The 23642-nt window shown below is 40.2% G+C and overlaps 1 protein-coding gene across 3 annotated transcripts in view; it reads right to left on the bottom strand.

Annotated features, from left to right (window-relative positions):
* Positions 1-18631: 18631 nt before the first annotated feature.
* Positions 18632-23642, bottom strand: part of LPXN (leupaxin) — a 56689-nt gene continuing 51678 nt past the window's right edge. For all 3 annotated transcript variants that reach the window (XM_011968435.1, XM_011968433.1, XM_011968434.1), the window contains 2 exons: positions 19804-19952; positions 18632-19474 (listed from right to left, as the gene is read on the bottom strand). In XM_011968435.1, coding sequence (XP_011823825.1) covers positions 19205-19474; positions 19804-19952 — 419 coding nt within the window. In that variant the 3' untranslated portion in view covers positions 18632-19204. The remainder of the gene's footprint in view (positions 19475-19803; positions 19953-23642) is intronic.

Here is a 23642-nt window from a genome sequence, read left to right as displayed (position 1 = left end):
ATGAGATAGGTGCTATTATGACCATCTTACAGACAAGAAAGTTAAGGCTCAGGGAGCTGAATATTGAGCAAGATAGTCTATTTAACAGTCACAATCAAAGTTCACCCCTTTATATTTCTGAATCCAAAGTCCATACATTCATCTTGAATCCTTTAACATATTTACATGATATAAATACAAATTATGATATGAATATAAGATTGTATGCATTTAATTATTAAAAATAAAAACATCCATCACTCAATGTCTTCCACATTCTACTTCCAATAGTATAGCCTCACTAAAGATTTTCTAAATTTATTTTTCCTTAAAACAACACAAGTTTATTCTCTCAAAGTTCAGGAGGCCAGAAGTCTCAAATCAGTTTCACTGGGCCAAAATCAAGGTGTTGGCAGGACAAGGTGGTGGTGCCCTCAAGGTCTGTTTGATACTAAATCCAAAGATCTTAACCACAACTTTTGAAGCCTTTATAAATTAATCCCTCAACAGTAGTTCAACTGAAAGGGAGTATGGTATATTTAAATATGAGGATGTATTTATATATATGTTTAATATGGAACTACAAATTTGATATATACAAATGTTTTTGTGTATCTGTGTATATGCATGTGTCTTTTTTCACCCCTTATCAGAAGTCTGTTGTAGACCCTAATTACAGTTAAGTCCTCCTTTCTCTGCCTCCTCAAAGCACTTGAGTCTTAGCTGATTATTGTACAATTAGTTGGGCAACCACTCACTCTTCGCCTAGCTCTAAGCCCCTTGGGACGGTAACTGTCTTCATCCTCTCTGGTCCACCCACCTTATCATGGCCCCTCACACATATATATAAATATTTGGTGAATCGAACGGAACATCAATAGGAAAGTATAGAAACATTTTTCACGCTCTTTAATTCCACAACAAACCGCCTATTGTCCTCTTGTCTACCAGGCTTGTGCTTTGGGCCAAAATATTAGCTTAGACTTGTCGTATGAAAAATATTCAGGAGTAACAGTGAGTTTGCAGATGGTCAGGCCTGGAGACAGGCTTGTGTCCTCATTTGAGAGCACTCTTTCTCTCCTATTTTTGTTCCTCAACCTCAGGTGCTCACAGGCTTTCCCCACTCCTAGCAGCAGAGTGAGTGGGAGCAGGCTCAGAAGAAATGAGGGAGAAAATGTTAGAAGAGAGGAGGAAAAAGGAGAAAACAGGAATTAAAGGAGAAAGATGCTTCAACTCTGCTGGACTTTCGCTTACCTTGAAGAGTAACAGCAGCCATTCGATTGGTGACACAAAAAGAAGGGGATAAGGTAGCTTGTCATTTCTGGATGACCACTACACACACACGATGTGGCTAGTGGCTCAGTCAGCTTGGTACATTACTATCCAGTAATGTACCAATTGACTTTCTGACCAGTAGCACTTTCCATTATATTTATCCAGCCTTTTTGACTTTTCTTTTGACTTCTGACATGTGTGTATACTCTCTAATTTTAGCAGACACAATATCCTGTAATCTATGACAGGCAGTGTTCTGATCTTACATATTTGGAAACAGAAGGATGTGGTGCCCCTCGAGGTCACATAACTACTTAACTGTAAAATCTGTACAATTCCAGAGCCTGATTTTTCAGCCTCAGCACTACTGACATTATGAGCTAGACAGTTCTTTGGTTCAGAGTGTGGTGGGCAAGAAGGAGTGCTGTCCTGTGCATTGTAAGATATTTAGCAGTTTCCCTGGCCTCTTTGTACTCATTAGATTCTAGTAACACCACTACCTCCCATTTGTAACAGTCAAAAATGTCTCCAGATGTTGCCAAATGTCCCCTGAAGGGTAACATTCCCCTGACTGAGAACCGCTGTTCTCGAGTTTATAAAAAACAGTGGTTCTACAGTTTATAAAACTCTTTTTGCATTCACTTCTTAATTATTGCATGACTAAGATAGAGAGAGAGAGAGACAGCAGATATAGACATGAAGAAACTGAGGCTCAGTGAGGTGAAGCGACTGGTTTAAAGTCTAGAACTCTGGCCAAATACTGCTGCTTATTGGCAGAGGGATCCCAGGAAGGGATAACTGCTTGCTAAGTACTGTGGTCCTTTGACTAAAGAGATATTAGCCCTCCCATATCGTAAACCAACCTTTTCCTAGACACAAGGTAGGATGAAAACCTGGAAAAACTCCAAGAATAAAATTCAGCTGACTTAGGGTGGATTCTGAATATTTTTCCAAAATATCTTCTCGAATGCTTATTAGATCAATTTCGTTGGTTAATATTGACCACAGGAGTCTATTCACTTAAGCTGTAGGTTCAGTTTTTAAAAGCCATTACACACCCCCCACACACCATATTGAACTGCCGCTGACTGCCATCTTCATCTATCAGCAATTAATCTTCAAGGTACTTCTTTCTGTGTTCCCTTGATGGGCAACCCTTTCTATTACGCATTGCAGTCTCTGTTAATAAATGTGTTGAGATCCAGTGCAGCAAGGAGAAATCTGGAGTCAGTGCCGAGAGAAAAGGCCTCATTTACCCAGCACCAACCCTGGGAGGCTGCAAGGCCTGAATCCAAATCCTGCCACTGCCGCTGCTATATCTCCTCCCACTCAAGTCCTGCAAAACCCAGGCTTTTCTGCATGGGCCTAAAATAAATATCAGAAGGAGTCTTGAAAGAGAAAAAATATCTTTAAAATATCTAAGGTTGAATACTGAAATACCTAAGGTTGAAATATTAAGTCAAAAACTGAAAAAGCATTAAAATTTAAGAAATTATTATTGTTATAAAGAGATAAGGAGAAGTCTAAGCCATTAAGATAGCTTGGAAATAAAAAGTTCCATCAAAATTGCTTCTAAAGGGGTTTGAAGCATCACCCCCAGTCATAACAGCCCTGTTTGGGGAGTTCTAAAGAAGATTCTCAATGGAATAAATTCCATAAGGGAAGAGACAAGGCCTATATTGTTTGTCAGTGTTTTGTGCATTATTATCCACTACCTACACTCGAGGCAGCCACACAGTAGACTCAACTATTTGTCAAGTGGATGAGTGAATTAGAATCTCAGCAGTTGAGTTAGAATAAGAGCTTTAATGCTTACTTGCTGTGGGACTGTAGGCAAGTCAATCTTCCTTTATAGACAGAAGATAAAGTAAGATAAAATATAAGAAAATTCAGCCAGTGTGTGACCTCTAGCAGGTGCTCCATAGAAGCTAATTAATCAATCTTTTTATTAAACTGTAGGCCAATCGTGTGAAGTTATTTCCCAGGTTTTGTTAACACCAGTTGGTAGCAACACCCCATCTAGCAATGACTATGGCAATGGGTGTCTAATTAAAGGTAACCCAGAATTACTTATGGGAAACTTCTGTCTCTATTCCTGTGAAATGTAGCAGAGGAGGTTGGGGGAAATTGAATAAAGAATCTTTTTATATACCTACTTCCGAGCCTCTTTTTTTTTTTAGACGAACCCGTTATTTCTACCTACAGTGTGAAGAATACTGCTTTTTAAAAAGGTCGGGGAAAACATACCTATGTCCTTGGGAATTATGAGATCTCAATTCAGAACTGCTTCAACATTGGACTTTTTGAAGTCTGAAAAAGAAAAGAAAAGAAGAGCTGTTGGTCTCTGAGGACCTTGGATTTCAAATAGTGAAAGATTTCCTGAGGCTATGTGATAAAAGTGTAAAGGCAGTTCAGCTGCCGCTGCAGTTTGCTTGAGACTGTAAGTGAGCCATACCAAACTGTGTGAAAAGTCTGAGATCAGCTAGAAACTAGTGCCTATGTAGATCTGGGAGCCTCTGAAGGGGGGTTCCCTAAGGTCTCAATTCCAATCCAAGGCTCAGCAACATACAAACAAGCAATCAAAACACCACTTTCCTGAGGGAACTGAAACATTATTATGATATGGAGGCACCTCGAAGATCCCTTAGGGGACACAGGGGAGTCCTGGTTCTTCTAGTCACAGGCTAAGATTATTGATGAGCAAATTCTGTCAAAAAATGCTTTCAAAGGAGCTTGAGGATCCAGCCACTGCGCACTCAGCCCACAGATTTCCTGTGATTATTGCAAGTTGGCCCTTTGGGGAGAAATTTTCAAAATGTCAGATTACAAATGATAAATTTTATCAGAATCTCCATTTTCCCAAACCCAGCTCTGTCTACAGAACTCAAAGTTTCAAAGAGCTCTGTGAATCAAAACATTTCCAGGAATTTTTTTCCCAATCAACCTGGTTTTAAATGAATTTTAACATGGTGCCCACAAGAAGTGAAGGATTTCTCTATTTCGGCTTCTGATAAATTTATATGTATATAATATATTTATATAAAATATAATATAGCTTCCTATGTTTCAAGCCCTTGGTTCAGTATATATTTGTATGTGTTATTTCACTTAATGTTCTTATAACTCTATGAGAAATATATTATCTTTTCAATTTACAGATGTGAAAACTTCTGTATATACCTAGCACTTAGATCTTTCTCTAATATTATTCTCTAATAAAAGAAACCAGGGCTCCTTCGAGAAAAGGCTGGTTCTAGCACTGGAGCCGGGATTATACCAGAGAAGCCTGGAGCATCTTGTAGTTCCAGAAAGTGAGGAAATGCTCAAGTCTGTCTGACCCAAATTCTATATATTTTTACACTGTGCTTTACTGCTTCTCTTGGGAATAAATGTGGAAAAGCAGAGATGTTCTCGGAATCTAGGAAACAATATTTCTCTTAAGTTCTCACAAATGCATGTTCCACTACAGTGAGTTACAAAAGTAGAGCTTATTTACTCACTTTTTTCTTTGCTCTCATGAAAACATTTCCAAGAAAAAGCCCCCTGTTAGAAAAATTATTTTTAACAAAAGAAGACATATAAAGTGGCCAAGCAAGTGGAAAGCTAGGTGATAGGAGTCCAAGGATATTTTTGCACACTGTTGGAATTTTGTAGCATCTAATCACCTAACCCACATGTCCAACTCTGAAGACTTAGGTTTCTTCCTCATTATTTAGTTGACCAATATAACAACCAAGGAAAACACTAGAGAAAGAAAGAGGGAAAAATGGCTGAAGACAGATAAAGAGAGAAAGCAAAGAAAAGAAGGAAGGAAGGGGAGGGAAGAGAAGAGGAAGAGAGGGAGAGGAAGAAGATAAGGAATGAAGAGAAAACTTCACCTGTAGGATCAAGACTCTAACAACTGAGACAATCTAGCCTATATATCTGGCTTTATAAAGTAATTTAGTACTCTCCTTTATCAGTGTTTAATATTCTAAAAAATTAAACAGATAAAAATGAAGACTATTAACATGGTGAAGTGAGGTGGTTCAGGGTTTTGACAAGTAAGAGGCCTAGAATCAGCCACTTATGAATGGATAACAGATGAATCATTAATCTTTTTGAACCTCATCATTTTTTCATGGCACCAAATATATCCTCTTTCTTTTCCCTCCAAAGACTCTTAATTCCTGGGAAATACTTATGCTTTTCCACTTTGATGTCTCCAGCGTCTTCACTGTTTGGTCTCCTCACAAGATCAGTTTGACTCTTCACCTCCAAATAGTTACACCCTGGGGTTTTAGAAAAACTAAAAGGCAGAAAAGGGCCAATTCTGAATTTTTGATTAGTTCAAGGCCAGATACAAGGCTCTGTCCATCCATATTTGAGTTTATGCTGCCACCTTGAGGCCTTCCCAAGCTTTTCACCTGATGAGTCGTTCCCAGTGGTGGGGCTGGGAAAATGAAGACTTGTCTTCCTTGACACAATGATCAGTAAGTTCATATAGGAAAAATGCTTTGGAATTACAGGAAGAATCAAGAAACCACCCATCTGCTTAAAAGGTTAATTTCATGGCCACATAGAATGTTAGCACTTCTTAGGACCTTGGAGATCACCTAGGTGTTAAGGTACACCAGGCACCACAGCCTACAGGTGACAATTACAGTACTAGAGCCAAATGTATGGGTTCAAATCCCAGTTCTCCCTCCTAGCTCCTGGAGGGGCTCTTGCAAGTCACTTAGGCTCTCCATTCCTCTCTTTCTCATTATGGGACTGTTGAGAATTAAAGTTAATCAACATAAGGTACAAATAAACTTTGGAGATACTGGGGGTTTGGTTTCAGACTACTCCAATAAAATGAATATCACAATAGAGCAAGTCACACAAATTTTTTGCTTCCTAGTGTATATAAAAAGCTATGTTTACACTATACTGGGTCTACTAGCATTATGTCCAAAAAATGTACATAATTTAAAATACTTTATTGCTAAAAAATGATGATGATCACCTGAGCCTTCAGTAAGTTGTAATTTTTTCTTTTGCTGGTGGGCAGCCTTGATGGCTGCTGACTCATCAGGATGATGCTTGCTGAAGGTTGGGGTGGCTGTGGCAATCTCCTAAAATAAAACAACAATGAAGATTGCTGCATCAATTGACTGACTTTCTTTTCTCTCTTTTTTTTTCTTTTTTCTTTTCTTTCTTTTTCTTTTTCTTTTTCTTTTCTTTTTTTCTTTTGAGACAGAGTCTCTCTCTGTAGCCCAGACTGGAGGGCAGTGGTGTGATCTTGACTCACTGCAACCTCCACCTCCCAGGTTCAAGTGATTCTCATACCTTAGTCCCCTGAGTAGCTGGGATTACCGACACACGCCATCAGGCCTGGCTAGTTTTTGTATTTTTAGTAGAGACGGGGTTTCACCATGTTTGCTAGGCTGGTCTGGAACTCCTGACCTCAAGTGATCCACCCACTTCGGCCTCCCAAAGTGCTAGGATTACAAGCGTGAGCCATTGTGCCTGGTTGATTGACTTTCTTTCATGAAAAATTCCTCTGTAGCATGAACTGTTGTTGATAGCATTTTATCTATAGTAGAACTTCTTTCAAAGTTGTATTAAGTCCTCTCAAACCTTGTCAGTGCTTTATCAAATAACTTTATGGAATATTTGAAATCCTTTGTTGTCATTTCAACAACGTTTACAGCCTTTTCCCCCAGAGTAGATTCTATCTCAAGAAACCACTTTATTTTCTCATTCATAAGAAACAATTCCTCATCTGTTCAAGTTTTGTCATGAGATTGCAGCAATTCAGTTACATCTTCAGGCTTTACTTCTAATTCTAGTTCTCTTGCTATTTCCACCACATCCACAGTTACTCCCTCCACTGAGGTCTTGAAGCCTTCAAAGTCATCCACGAGAGTTGAAATCAATTTCTTCCAAACTCTTGTTAATGTTAATAACATGAACTCATGAGTCACAAATGTTCTTAGTGGTATCTAGAATGGTGAATCCTTCCAGAGGTTTTCAATTGACTTCACCCAGATCCATCAGAGGAATCACAATCTATTGCAGTTATAGCCTTACAAAATGTATTTTCTAAACAATAAGACTTGAAAGTCAAAATTACTCCTTGAACCATGGGCTGCAAAATGGATATTGTATTACCAGGCATGAAAACCACATTAATCTCTTTGTCCATCTCCATAAAAGCTTTAGGTGACTAGGTACATTGTCAATGAACAGTAATATTTTGAAAAAAAAAAATATTTTTTTCTAAGTAGTAGGTCTCAATAGTGAGTTTAAAATATTCAATAAACCATGCTATAATCTAGTCTTTTCCGTTTATAGAGCACATACAGAGTATATTTAGCATAATTCTTAAGGGTGTTAGAATTTGCAAAATGATAAATGAACATTGGCTTCAATTTAAACTCACCAGCTTCATTAGCCCCTAACAACAGAGTCAGCCTGTTTGTGGAAGCTTTGAAGTCAGGCATCAATGTCTCCTTTCTAGCTATGAAAGTCCTAGATGGCATTTCTTTCAATATAACGGTGTTTTGTCTGCATTAACAATTTATTGTGAGGCTGGGCACGGTCTGTCTCTTATACACATCTAGATGTGTATAAGAGACAGCACATATATATAGTTTAGTGTAGTGACTTCCATCAGTTATCTTAGCTAAATCTTCTGGATAACTTGGTGTAGTTTCTACATTAGCACTTGCTGCTTCACTTTGCACTTTTAGGTTCTAGAGATGGCTTCTTTTCTTAAACTTCATGAACCAACCTCTGCTAGTTTCCAAATTTTCTTCTGCAGCTTCCTTAACTTTCTCAGCCTTCACATAATTGAAGAGAGTTAGGGCCTTGCTCTATTAGGCTTTGACTTAAGGAAATGTTGTGGCTGGTTTGATCTTCTATCTAATATTTTCTCTGAATCAGCAATAAGGATATTTCACTTTATTATCATTCAATTCTTTGCTGGAGTAGCACTTTTAATTTCCTTCAACAACTTTTTATTTGCTTTCTCAACTGGGACAATTGTTTGACACAAGAAGCCTAGCTTTTGCCCTGTCTCAGCTTTTGACATGCCTTCTTCACTGAGTTTAATCATTTCTAGCTTTTGATTTAAAGTGAGAGATATGCAACTCTTCCTTTCTATTGAACATTTCGACTCCATGTTAGGCTTATTAATTGGCCTAATTTCAATGCTTCATGACTTTCAGACTTATTTCTACCCATCAGTTTCTCAGAATTTTCTGAGTGTCTGCAGACTCCACAGCCCCACTCAGGTAAATGCACTCTCTATGGATGTGTTTTCCTTCATCTCCTTTACCAAATCAAGGCCATCTAATATTAACTTTGCCACAATCTCTCCATCTAAATCCATCCTATTCTGCTCTGCCTTCTTACCTCAGAATTTCCCCCTCTTCTGTAGCAGGCTGCCCGCTTCATCTATGCCATTGATCCATCTCTACTTACTTTGGTGAGACTGTACTGTGGCAATTACTCCTGTCCCTCCACCCTCCCTTACTCATTCCTACCCCATTTGTCCACAGACATTCTAAAGTTACCCATCCCTTCCCCCAAAATGCTCAAGAATCTTTCTCCCATCCTAATATACTCTTGTGCTATACGAGCATCCTTCCTTCTACCATCAAAATGATCAAAAGCGGTCCACAGCATCTTCCATTCTCTCCTAATCCACTGCATTGTAGCTTCAACTGTTTCTACTCCATTATGTTGAAATAATATTTTTTCTTTGGTTTATTTATATTATTTTTAATTGACAAATCATAGTTGTATTACATTTATGGAGTATGATGTGATGTTTTGATATGGATATACAATGTGGAGTAATTAAATCAAGCTAATATAGTCATCACCTCTTGACGTTTTTTTGTTTTTTATTTTTTAATTTTTTGAGATGGAGTCTCACTCTGTCGCCCAGGCTGGAGTGCAGTGTCGCGATATCGGCTCACTGCAAGCTCCGCCTCCCAGATTCACGCCACTCTCAGGCCTTAGCCTCCCTAGTAGCTGGGACTACAGGCGCCCGCCACCACGCCCAGCCAATTTTTTGTATTTTTAGTAGAGACAGGGTTTCACCATGTTAGCCGAAATGGTCTCAATCCCTGACCTCATGATCCGCCCGTCTCGGCCTCCCAAAGTGCTGGGATTACAGGCGTGAGCCACCATGCCAGCCTTGACATTATTTTGTGGTGATACATTTGAAATTTACTCTGTAAGTTATTTTGACATGTTATTATTGACTATAGTCACCCTGATGTGCCATAAATCTCAACACTTATTTCTCTTGTCTAGCTGAAACAAGATTCTTAAAGGTTGCTCCAAGACTAGCTTCACAGATGTGCAAAACAGTACAGTCGCACAAGACTCTGTGCTCAGAAAAGTCCCACCCTTGGAGACTAACATCTTGTGATTGGCATATTCAAATAATTTAAAATGTTATCTTTGAATTCGCATTTTGTAGGTAAAGTCCAATGGGACAATGGAGCAAACACAGAAAACTTGGAACCCCAGCTCGTGCGTGGTCACACATTCTGCTGCCTTCCATTCTCCCCTCAATCCACTGCATTCAACACCGTTGATGACTGTTGCCTACAAGATGATGTCCCGCTTCCCAAGCCTGACATTCAAAAAACTCTAACCCTGAATAGTTTTTCCAGTTTTTATTTCTCTTGATAGCCACCAAGCATCCTACTTTCTATCCACATAGACCCCAAAGTGACCATGCCTCAGTGTTTGGCACACCATGGATGCTCAATGAACGGGGTCCGTCCTTCACTCACCACACCATGTATGCTGTCCCCCTTTGATGTATTTCATGCTGTTCCCTCAGTTTGGAATGCCCTAGTTTTATTTATTTATTTTTTTAATCACTTTTACTTGTAGGTTCAAATTAATGCCATCTCCAAAGTGAAGTTTTTCTCTGATGTTTTAAACAATTATGTGTGTCCTATTTATAACTTTTTTTTTCAAAATGCCTTGTGTTATTTTCTCCTGTATGTCTCCTTTTGTTTCTTTTCCCAGAACCCAATACTTTAGCTTCTCCCACTCCTATGTTCCTACCTATTACACAATCCTGTCCAGAAACTATCTTGTATGGACAAACTCATATTAGGGACTGAATGTGGGGGTCCTTCCTGGGCTGTACATTTTCTGAAGGCAGACTATGCCTTACTCATCTTAGGTTTCTTCTGGAACCTAGAACAGTGCCTTTTGACAGTAGGACCTACTGAATTATGCAAATCCCATCTGATTCTCTATTTAATAAATTGGAGAAAGCACAGGTGTATCAATTTAGGAGCCCACCTCAGGGAAATGTATTTGTCCTAAACAAGCTAGCTTTCAGATCACTAGATGTGATAGTTTAAAGTAGCACTGTATGCTTGTCATTATGAACAAACATGGAAAATTTGTAAACTGATAAACCCTGGGGCTATTTGCTAATGAAAATAGTTTAAACCGGTGTCTTGAAATATATCTTGCTCCCACTTTTGAAAAGGAAACCATATCTGTCTGCTATGTTACAAAACACTTGCATATGTAAACACATGGAAGATGGAACACTCTTGTTCCTAAGGATAACTCTCATCTGGGCTCCTGCCTCCATATCATCTCTATCCTTTAGAATCTGGTTTAGTTATGTCACCTTACATCTCTTAAATCACCAATATCTGCATCTCTGTGGTCTCTGTCCAGTTACATCCAAAAATCACTTCTCAACTTTGATCATCTTTGGATCTAAACTTCTAACTCAACTTTCTTTTCCCTGAGTGAATGAATAAATGCTCAAAAACCAAAGGATATTTATGAAGGAACAGAACTAGTAAGTGGTAGAGCTGGGATGGAAACTCAAACCTGAAGTCAAGACCCACAACATAAAGTCTTCCCCACCTTTTAACTGCAACTCAATTACATCAGTCTCTAATAATTCATGTACCAAAAGACCACAATATTCCTGTCAGTGGGTTTGGTATTGGCTAACAGAGTATCATCCATCACCTAGCTGTTGATCAGAAGGCATATGGAATTATATCTTTGCCAAGCTGAATTATTTTACGTAATAGTGATAACAAAGACTTTCCTAGAAATTTCCCTTGGATTATAGTTAGACCTATGGCAGGCAGTGGAAAATCTTGGCCCTGGAAGACTCCTGAGCTCTTTTCTCATGGCTATGCTTCCTTGACCTGGGTGAGCTGTTTTCTATCTATGGGAAGTGGCTAACTGGATAGATTTCCTGTGCCATGGAAATCGTTCACTCTTGAGTATTACTTTGTCAATATGCTGCTACAAAGGAAGATTATGAGCTCAAACTCAAGCACTTCTAATCAGCATTTTCAATTCCATCAGCTTTCATCCCGAGCCTTAAAAAAGATTTCTAAAATCATACAAAAACAACTAAAAGCCTGCTATGGTTTCTCGGTCTCCATGGAAATGCTAGGAATGGATGTTGTGTTGACTTCTTCACACATCTCTTGGACTATTTTGTTAATGTCTTTTATATATGGTACTTGGCAGTTTACAAAGCCCTTTCTCACTTATTATCTCAGTTAATCCCCACAACAAACCCACGTGGGAAGTATTATTACCCATGTTTAACATATTATGAAACCTAAATTTAGAGAAGATAAGTGGTTTAACCAAGGTTTACAAGTGGTAAACTCACTTACAGTTTGCAAGTGGTAAGTTCAACATTTAAATTTTGGTTTGTCTGATGCCATGGCTGCTACTCTTGCCATTATAACCAAAACTGTGTAGCCTAGAGTAGATCACTTTGGTGCCCTAGTGCCCTTGCTTGTCCCTTGAAAATTCACCTCATGGGTACTTTACATTGTTGATATACAGCCTAAAAGAAAGCATCCCCGACAAGGAATTAACAAACTTTAGTTCTGTTTCTAAATCAAGTCACCTTGACCTATTCATATAATCGACAGCTTCTTCCACAGGTAAATGGAAATAATAATCCTTGCCCACTTTCTCCCTTCTGTTATCTCCTCTACTAATACTACCTTAGATGAAACACATTAAGCTTCATAGAGCTGGGAATATTATAAAACTTTGCAAATGCATGGCTTACCACAAATTCAGCCTTGTGATTACCGGTAATGTGAAACCCTTTGTTATGATTTTCTTCCTTTTTTTTTTTTTTTTTTTTTTGAGACGGAGTCTCGCCCTGTTGCCCAGGCTGAAGTGCAGTGGCGCGATCTCAGCTCACTGCAAGCTCCACCCACCTCCCGGGTTCGCACCATTCTCCTGTCTCAGCCTCCCGAGTAGCTGGGACTACAGGCCCCCGCCACCACGCCCAGCTAGTTTTTTGTATTTTTTAGTAGAGACGGGGTTTCACTGTGTTAGTCAGGATGGTCTCGATCTCCTGACCTTGTGATCTGCCCGCCTCGGCCTCCCAAAGTGCTGGGATTACAGGCATAAGCCACCGCGCCCAGCCGATTTTCTTCCTTTTAACCTTAACCCTCGATAACTTTACCCAACAAATGGCATCAGTTCCCCACTCCTATCTGTTGGCACTTACTGCTAGGTGCGCACTGCTGCTTCCTACTCAAAGTGCCTGTGACTTAGAAGAAGGGCTTTCTTTGGCCTCAGAGTACATGCAGCTTGAGTACAAGGAAGACACAGTGGGGTGTAAGGGTTGGTGGACCACCTCTTGTACTCTACAATGAATCCCAGAAGTTCTCTAAGTATTCAGTTCCAACTTCCCAAGACAGTAACCTGTTCATTAATGCAAACTGATTTGGCCTCCTTGCCTTTTCTTTTTTGTTTGTTTGGTTTTTGGGTTTTTTTTGTTTTGTTTTGTTTTCAGGTGGAGTCTCGCTCTGTTGCCCAGGCTAAAGTGCAGTGGTGCTAGCTCGGCTCACCGCAACCTCAGCCTCCCGAGTTCAAGTGATTCCTCTGCCTCAGCCTCCCGAGTAGCTGGGACTGCAGGCCACGTGCCACCACGCCCGGCTAATTTTTTGTATTTTAGTAGAGATGGGGTTTTACTGTGTTGGTCAAGATGGTCTCGATCTCCTGACCTCGTGATCTGCCCGCCTCAGCCTCCCAAAGTGCTGGGACTACAGGCGTGAGCCACCGCACCTGGCCCCTCCTTGCCTTTTCTTTCTCACTTCTGTCTCTCCTACCTGTACATCTAGAGATCACCTCCTAGATAGACTACACATGTCCTAGTCTCAGCGTCCACTTCTAGAAAAACCCCAAACTGTGAGACAATCCAGGATAAGTAGTAGCTTCAGCAGGTAGTTTGTGTAAGGGACTGAGTGACAATTCCCCCCACCCTGTCTTTCTTTTCCTCACAGAGAGTGTGTTATACAGCCCATCTTGCCTCCTTTACTGAAAGCTCTGAAAATTTCACCTTGCCCAACTCACAAATTCTCTTATATATCCTGTAACTTTCTTAAGTCCTACTTTTCCTCCCTTTCAAAATTTTCAGATTGTCTTAGGAAAATCTCCAAGTTCTTCATTTTATTTTTGAGACTCCAATATTTTCTAACTCGTGTCTGAAAATGCAAGAGCACCTAGAGACATAAAGTCATATTTTCTAAGTATTACTGAACATAATGAAAATAACCACTTCCAACCTCCAAAGCACTGAAAAGTGTCCTTAAGGTGCCCCTCTCAGAATCACTATAAATGTCTTCTTTTTCCTCCTTAACTTCATATAAACCCAACTTTCTTTAAGTAGCACCTTTCAGGATGTAATGGGCTGAATGTATGTGTCATTCCAAAATATGTTGAAGGCCTAACCCCAATATGGAAGTAAAGAGGTAATTAAGATTAAATGAAATCATAAGTGTTGGGGCCCTGATCCGTAAGACTGGTGTCCTTACAAGAAGAGACACCAGATCTCTTGTGGTCTCTCTGTCTCTCTCCCTCTCTTTGTCCCCTCTTTTCACCCTGTGAGGACAAAGCAAGAAGGCAGCTACCTGCACGCCAAGAAAAGAGCCCTCAATAAAGTCCAAACTTGCAGACCTTAATCTGAGACTTCTCATCTCCAGATCTGTTCGAAAATAAATTTCTGCAGTTTAAGACACCCAATTTATGGTATTTTGTTATGGCAGCTGTGCAGACTAAGACACAAGATAAATGTAAATTTATTTATCTTATAATTGTCTAATTTTTCTTTCTTTTTTGTTTGCAAGTGGGATATCAGGATGTTTTAAAACTATTTTTCACTACAAAAAGTATTGCAGTAATATCAAATATGTAATAGTTCTCTCTGGGTGATAATTAAACAAAGTAGCGTGAATACCACGATTTCCAAAACAATTTTAAATCTCAGAGGATGACGACACCCTCCCAACCTTTTTCTTCACCTTTGTAATAGTGACAGATACTGCAAAATTGGACAGGAGCAAGAAGTTTGTACTCTAAATATACAAGCTACCCACAGGATGACTTCACTTTAAACTATAGAGTTTCACTGTGCTCGGGTGTAAAAAGCATCAAGACTTGATCAAACACTATTTTTGTGTATTAGTTTTCCATGACGACACACAATATATGTTCTATACCAACACTGAGTTTATTTGTTCAATGTAAACAAAAAAAGAGAATTTATTTGCTCACATACTTTCCTAGTCTATGATTAAGATGCTGCTATGGTAGAACTGAGTGGCTCAAAAAAAGAAAACACAGCCTCTCCATTACTCGGTTCTATGTTCCTCTGTGCTGGCCTCTTTCTCAGACAGCCTCCCCCTAAGTGATGATAAAAATATTTATCAGCAACAATGGGTTTTTATTATCACACAACTGGAATTCCAAAGAATGGGAATGTTCTTTCTGAATAAATCTAGTAAAGGTCACTGGCTTTGCTGGGTGTCTTCCTTCAGAAGAGCGAAGGAATTTTATTGGTCAGACCTGGGACTGTACCCATTTCTGAGGCTGAGGTTAAAGTCAGCCTCGCCTAAACACGTGGACCAAGAATAGGAGATGCAGTTCTTTGTGGAGAAACTAGACTATAGGGGAAAACAGCTGAGAAATTTACTCCCCTTTCATTTCATGTCCCATCCTCAATTATATCCAATATTATTCAACACAGCATATCCAAGTTCAAAAACATTAAAATCCAAAATCAAATTCTATAAGTTAAAGTTTAGAGAAAGTAAAGTCTTTCTGATTTATTGGTCTGTTCATTTTCAGCTTTAGGAATTTTTCCAGTAACACCTGTGATCTGAGATATCTCTCACTAGAATTGAGGTACTTATCCCAGGAAAAATGTTATTCCCATAATACAGTATTTATTGTGATTTAATGATATCCCAAACAGGAAGGGAAGATGGATGGCTCTCAATAGGATGCCAGGAAGTCTGTGCAATTGTCCAGAATCCATGGTCTATGAACCTAAACACAGTGAGGAGACTTCCCCCCATGGAAAATCAATTCAGGCACTATACACTGACTATATCTAGGGTAGGAGAATGTCCCCTACATAAACTGTCTCCTTTCTTATAAATTTGAGACACCACTGCCTTCTGGCAAAGTTATAAATTTGCAACAAGTACAACCCAAGCACCAGCTTTTACCTGAGATTTCTTTCTTTTTATCCTGTGGATCCCAGTAGATTTCCATTTCCCCACCGAGCTCTGTGTTCCCAGCACTGACGTACTGCACTGATAGTAAGTTTTACCTGGTAACACAACCTCCACAATATTTTGGGGACAGGCAGTCTCTTTTTCAGTGTCATATTTCAGTGGCTGCCACCACTGCCTTATTGAAGACCTGCTTATGCCTAAGACACTCCCCTCTAAAGGAAGTTGCTACTCTTTCTCACCTTGATTTCAGCTGGAAGATCTTTTCCAGACTGCCAAACTGAAGCGGCTTTTGATGTTTCTCAGCGGTGCGCCCCTAGCGGCCCAGGAAGAGCAGTGCCTCTGCCGCATGTTCCTCAGGACACCAGCATTTCCGGGCTCTCCTCTGCCTTTGGGTTCTGTAAAGTTCTTAGACATGATCCCTCAGGATACTGACAATGCCTACTTGCTTACTTTCTACATTACCTTGAAACTCAGAAACTCCAGTATTTTCACCTTTTTTTTTTTTTTTTTTGAGACGGAGTCTCGCTCTGCCGCCCAGGCTGGAGTGCAGTGGCCGGACACGAATTCTTCACATCTCCTCCACAAAGCTTTCGGGAAACTGAGTCCTGCTTCTAACTTTGGAAGTAATTCAGTCTGGTTTAAGCCAAGCTGCGGAATCCATTCCCCCAGCAAAAATTACTGGTAGGTGACCTAAGCTAGACCAGTCAGGATGAATCCCGGAACTTTTCCTTGCAAATGCTCGATAAAAGCACTCTTGCTCCCCCTACTGGTTGTGAAAAAAGAAGCATGCGCTGGCAGCCATACTACAACTCCAAGAAGAGCGCATGATAGAACTCGGATGGAAAAATAATTGTCTTTATCAAAGTATCACCTTGGAAGAGACTAGATTTACTTCAAAGAAAAACTGACCAAACTAATTGAGGGACTCCCCTTTGAGAACAGAGTGCCAACTCTAGAGCATATTCCTTTCTATATGTTTATATTCACTGGTGGAAAACCCCTGTCCTGTGAGGGTGGGTTTTATTTTTTAAACACCCTAGAAGTTACTCAAAACCAAAAGTAATTAGGTACGTGATCAATTTTAGTAATGACATTTCCAGGGTTTTTAAAAAGCAGAACTTTTTACTTGTGAGTAGTTTCCTTATTGCTAAAACACTGGTCCTGAAGTCAGTATCTCTTTTTGAGCATGTAAAACCACTTCCGTTAAATGTGGGAAGAAAATGTTTTCACTTCTTTATTGCATCTTAGTGAACTTTGGATTTTCTTTGACATTTAAAAATAGTTAAATTCTATTGAAGTCTCAAAATAGCTAATCCTTTTTTTAAAAAGTTTTAGCACCTGTACATTTTAAGGGCTAAAACTCCAAGTTTACTTTGTCAAATTGCCAGGGCAACCAAGAACAGCGCCATATTAACACCTGCGTGTGACATCGTTGACTGAAGACATTGCAAAGAGGATGTTTAAAAGTTGAATGTGTATTCTGCATAGTCTGGCGCTCTCAGACAGCCAAACAGGATAGAGGCCAGATGGTTCCATATCTGTGTGGCCTCCCACATATCTTACATGCATTTGGAGTTCCTATTTTATAGAATTAACTGTTGCCAATTCCTTGTAACTCTCAAAACCCCCTTATTATCCATTCCAACAAAGGACATAGATATAATAAAGTTTGGCAAGAAACATTTAATCCATTTCAGTTCTCCCAAGTAGTACTATTCCTCTATCAATCTAAAGACACCAAATTTTGTCCTATTTTTAAAAATACCTCCAGTGAAGGCGTTTTTGCCAGTAACTTATTTCAGAATCAAGGATTCTAAGAGTCTGGTTTTTGTTAAAGCAAATAATCACACAATTATTTTTAAGACCATGGTGAGAAATATATTGTACTGATCTTCTCAATATCTCTTTTGCAGAAAGATGAGTCCTTGTGAAGCTTACTTTTATAAAAAGTAAACTGTAGGACAGTAAACTGATAGGACATAAGAAAGTCAGATTCTCTGATAACCTGGCAAGCTTTTCCACACTTTTACTTATAATATTTTGAGATGAACAAATGATTAAGAGGAATTTTTCTTTGAGGCTTGGCTTTCCTAATTCTAGATAATAATCATTTGAGATTTTACAGCATTTTTCTTCAGAGATGCTCTAAGAACAGATATCTCATTTGTCTTCAGGAGGCAAATGTAAAATTGTGTGTTTCATTTTTTACTTTAGAAATGAATTTGTGGCCAGGCATGGTGGCTCACACCTGTAATCCCAACACTTTGGGAGGTTGAGGCAGGCAGATCACCTGAGGTCGGGAGTTCGAGACCAGCCTGACCAACATGGAGAAACCCCATCTCTACTAAAAATACAAAAATTAGCCGGGCATGGTGGCACACGCCTGTAATTCCAGCTACTCGGGAGGCTGAGGCAGGAAAGTTGCTTGAACCCGGGAGGTGGAAGTTGTGGTCAGCTGAGATCACACCATTGCACTCTAGCCTGGGCAACAAGAGTGAAACTCCATCTCAGAAAAAAAAAAAAGAAATGAATTTGTAATGTATCTAATGGAGAGCCAGAGTTTCTCCTTCTGTAAACACAGTAATAAAAACAATCTTAAGAAGTTTTGTCATTTTTAAAAATGATTCAATCATCTAAGTCCAGAAAATAAAATGGTTATGGGACCAAACTAAAAACAAAAATTAGTGAAAAGGAGACCCTCCTTTTAATTTCTTCCAATTAAAATTTTTAAAGTGTGCATTGGATGGAAGGAAACAAGAGAGTTGATATAATCGTAACTGTACATAGTGCCTAGTATATAACACAGGAAGCACAAAGTTTATCTCCCAAACAAACATGACAATGAGTTATTGAAACCACAAGCTGGTTTATTTATCAATGATGTCAGTACTTAAAGTTGTCCAGTTAAAATCTACTTCCTCTTGAAAAACAAAAATACACTGAAGGAAGATGCAAAGAGGTAGGAGTGGTATCATGATTTCACAGCAGTGATTGTAAGACAGCGAGCCACAGGGACATGGGAAAACTTGAAAAGAGACAAGTATCAGGACCAAATTAGAGAAGATCTGAGTAGGGCCATCAGTAGAGGTGAAAATGGAGAAACCTAAGGAAACCAGTGTTGGTATGAATTATGCAAGTGGAAAATACATCTGTAGAGGGACTAGACAGAAGGACCTAAATCTAACTCCAAGTACTTGATTGGAGAAGAGAGAAAGAGAATGTATAGAATTAACTGTATAGAAGCCTCAAAAATAAGATTATCAGCCTAGTCATGTAAAGTGTAGAAGTTCGTTTATTTGCTCATCACCTTTTTCTATAAGACTATTAAGCAGAAGGTCAGAACAGCAAATTTACCCTTTCCTCTCCTCTCTTGGTTTAAATTGTATAAGGAACCTGAAGAGGCTGTGGATCAGTTGGCATTACAGTGGGAAGAGCTTATTGAAGCAAGGTTGACAATAGGTCTTGTCATTCTGCTCCCTGAAAATGCCCTTCGACAACTGTGTCAGGCAGAAAGCACACACAAAGTGCTCAGGATGGAACTTGTGCCCCATGGCACTGATACAACGGCCAGTGATGGGCTGTCCACATCCATGGCAGAGCGTTCCCCGGCGGTGATGGTAATGGAGCTCACAGAATGGACGTCCATCCAGTTCAAAGAAGGAACCAGTAGAAAAACTGGTGAAGCAGTCCTAGGGGTAGAGAGAAGAGAGAGAAAAGGAATGCAAATGTCAAGAGGTAAAATGTCAGCAACGTAAAATTTTCAGCCTTGAAATTCCTGCCAGTGACCTGCCAGCTACAGGAATTTCCCTCAGATTCTTGACAAATGGAGGCTAGATTGTCTGCTTGCAAAACAGACAAGCAAATGCCCACAATGGATTTGTATCTCGTTTCTCCTTTAGGATGCCCACATCCATTCCTCATTCAGGACTGCGAATCCTTTCACTAACTGCAGCTCTTCCTCTCAGAGAGGAGAACCCTTGACTTTCCCTAAGTCCAGAAGAAAAGTGATTATACAGACCCCACAAACAAAGCATTCTGGGTGCCAGACAGTGTCCATGGCTGAAAGGTAGTTTTCCAACACTGGACGATTGCAGCCACCACACTTGGGTGAGAACATGGCTAAGAAATCCTTTCGGCAATATGGCTTCTTGTCCTTCTCATGAAAGCCTGGAGAGATAAAATCAGGAATTCACTGTTGCAGGTTGAGCCCTGAAAGCTACACTGGAGACTGAGAGGAGGCCCTTTCAATCTCAGTGTCCTTGTATTCAAAATAGGATGATTATTGTTACCTAATTCAAAGGGTAGTTGTGAGAAATAAATGAGATAATGCAGGTGAAGTGTTTGGCAATCTCAGTGTCCTTGTATTCAAAATAGGATGATTATTGTTACCTAATTCAAAGGGTAGTTGTAAGAAATAAATGAGATACTGCAGGTGAAGTATTTTGCCATTGTGTCTGGTTCATAGTAAACATTTAATAAGTGTTAGGGGCTATTGCTCCTCAGTGCCTTTGTACTAAGTATTCCCTTGGCTTGGATAGTTCTGTCCCAGAGCCTGATATAGTTGCCCTCTTCATGTGATGCAGGAATCACTCAAATATCATCTTATCAGAGAGGCACCTCTTCAGTCCCTCCTTGTCACATCATCTTCTTTCACTGTCTTTATAGCATTTACCATTATCTAAAATCATCTTTGTGATCTATCCCTCCTTACAGGAACATTAGCTCTGAGAGAAACTAGATATTGTTGATCTTGTCACCATTGTATCTCCAGTATCTAAAACAGCATCTGGGAAGAAAAAAAAGTGTCTAATATTTTAAAATAAAATACTAGTAAATAATAATTTCCAAATGGATGCAAGATCTAGACACAATGACTCATATCACATATTTAAATTAAAAATAGATGTATTCCTCTTTTTTTTATTTTTTGTGTGGGTATATTTTGATTGTTTACCAGCAGTGTATGAAAATCCCAGTTCTTCCTCAGTCTTTATATCACTTGATATATCCAGATATTTCCTGTTGAATCAATCAAATGGATGTTATCTATCTATACAATGTTATCTCATGGTAGTTTTGATTTGTATTTCCCAAACGGCTAATGATACTTAGGGTTTTTTTTTTGTTGTTGTTGTTTGTTTTGTTTTGTTTTTTAGACAGAGTCTCGCTCTGTCACCCAGGCTGGAGTGCAGTGGCAAGACCTCGGCTCACTGTAAGCTCTGCCTCCCAGGTTCATGCCATTTTCCTGCCTCAGCCTCCCAAGGAGCTGGGACTACAGGTGCCCGCCACCACGGCCGGCTCATTTTTTTGTATTTTTAGTAGAGACGGAGTTTCACCATTATAGCCAGGATGGTCTCAATCTCCTGACCTCGTGATTCGCTCACCTCGGCCTCCCAAAGTGCTGGGATTACAGGCGTGAGCCACCGCGCCTGGCCAGGGTTTTTTTAATGTGTGCATTTGCATTTCATATCTTGTCATTAATGATGTAGTCCTCTTTAATCTGGAAATAGAAAAACTGTCATAAATAGGGCCCAAATTCCAAAAGCAAGTTAAATATTAATAAATTTAGCTACATAAAAAAATCTGAATGACTTACACATGTCAAAAAAGCACCATAAACAAAGACAAAGAACAATCTGAAGAAAATATCTGCTGATTATATTCCAGAAAAACATAGCTAATACAAAGAGCTCCTAAGTATATGTATGGTTTCAATTATTGTTGTATAAAATTAAAAAGTGAAAAAATTAAAATAGAAAAACACAAATCCCTAAAAAATTCAATCAAATTGAAGCAAATTAACTGTACATCAAACTGATGACACGAGCAATAAAAGAAATAATTTGGAGATTGCTGGCAGGATGGCCGAACAGGAACAGCTCTGGTCTGCAGTGCCCAGCAAGACTGATGCACAAGGCAGGTGATTTCTGCATTTCCAACTGAGGTAACCAGTTCATCTCATTGAGACTGACCGGACAGTGGGTGTAGCCCATGGAGGGTGAGCCGAAGCAGGGTGGGGCGTCGCCTCACCTGGGAAGTGCAAGGGGTCAGGGAACTCCCTCTCCTGGCAAAGGGAAGCCATTAGAAACTGTGCTGTGAGGAACAGTGCACTCTGGCCCAGATACTGTACTTTTCCCACAGTCTTCACAATCGCAGACCAGGAGATTCCCTCTTGTGCCTACGCCACCAGGACCTGGGCTTCAAGCACAAAACTGGGTGGCTGTTTGGGCAGACACTGAGCTAGCTGCAGGAGTTTTTTGTTTATTTGTTTGTTTTTTCATATCCCAGGGGTGCCTGGAATGCCAGCAAGACAGAACTATTCACTTCCCTGGAAAGGCAGCTTAAGCCAGGGAGCCAAGTGGTCTGGCTTGGCAGGTCCCACCCCCATGGAGTCCAGCAAGCTAAGATCCACTAGCTTGAAATTCTCGCTGCCAGCACAGCAGTCTGAGCTTGACCTGGGATGCCAGAGCTTGGTGTGGGGAGGAGCGTCCACCATTACTGAGGCTTGAGTAGGTGGTTTTACCCTCACAGTGTAAACAAAGCCACTCAGAAGATCAAACTGGGTGGAGCCAACTGCAGCTCAGCAAGGCTGCTGTGGCTAGACTGCCTCTCTAGATTCCTCCTTTCTGGGCAGAGCATCTCTGAAAAAAAAACGCAGCAGCCCCAGTAAGGGGTTTATAGATAAAACCCCCAAATCCCTGGGACAGAGCACCCGGGGGAAGGGGTGGCTGTGGGCTCAGCTTCAGCAGACTTAAACATCCCTGCCTGACAGCTCTGAAGAGAGCAGTGGATCTCCCAGGACAGGGTTTGAGCTCTGCTAAGGGTCAGACTGCCTCCTTGAGTGGGTCCATGGCCCCCATGTCTCACGATTGAGTGACACCTCCCAGTAGGGGCTGACTGACACCTCATACAGGAGAGCTCTGGCTGGCATCTGGCAGGCATCATTCTGGGATGAAGCTTCCAAAGGAAGGAACAGGCAGCAATCTTTGCTGTTCTGTAGCCTCTGCTGGTGATACCCGGGCAAACAGGGGCTGGAGTCTACCTCCTGCAAACTCCAGCAGATCTGTAGCAGAGGAGCCTGACTGCTAGAAGGAAGACTAACAAACAGAAAGGAATAGCATCAACATCAACAAAAAGGACATCCACTCAGACACTCCGTCTGAAGGTCACCAAGTTCAAAGACCAAAGGTAGAAACATCCAAGAAGATGGGGAGAAACCAATGCAAAAAGGCTGAAAATTCCAAAATCCAGAATGCCTCTTCTCCAAAGGATCACAACTCCTCACCAGCAAGGGAACAAAACTGGATGGAGAATGAGTTTGACGAATTGACAGAAGTGGGCTTCAGAAGGTGGGTAATAACAAACTCCTCCGAGCCAAAGGAACATGTTCTAACCCAATGCAAGGAAGCTAAGAACCTTGAAAAAAGGTTAGATGAATCGCTAACTAGAATAACCAGTTTAGAGAAGAACCTACATGACCTGATGGAGTTTAAAAACACAGCACAAGAACTTTGTGAAGCAAACACAGGTATCAATTGCCGAAACGATCAAGCAGAAGAAGGGATATCAGAGATTGCAGGTCAACTTAATGAAATAAAGCAAGCGGACAAGATTAGAGAAAAAATAATGAAACGAAATGGGACTCCAAGAAACATGGGACTATGTGAAAAAACCAAATCTACGTTTGACTGGTGTATACCTGAAAGTGATGGGGAGAATGGAACCAAGTTGAAAAACACTCTTCAGGATATTATCCAGGAGAACTTCCCCAACCTAGCAACATTCAAATTCAGGAAATACAGAGAACACCACAAAGATACTCCTTGAGAAGAGCACCCCCAAGACACATAATCATCA

This window comes from Mandrillus leucophaeus, unplaced genomic scaffold (genome assembly GCF_000951045.1).
Source record: "Mandrillus leucophaeus isolate KB7577 unplaced genomic scaffold, Mleu.le_1.0 Scaffold842, whole genome shotgun sequence".
Taxonomy (NCBI): Eukaryota; Metazoa; Chordata; class Mammalia; order Primates; family Cercopithecidae; genus Mandrillus; species Mandrillus leucophaeus.
Note: the sequence above shows the minus strand (reverse complement) of the source record. Positions and strands in the feature narration are given on the sequence as shown.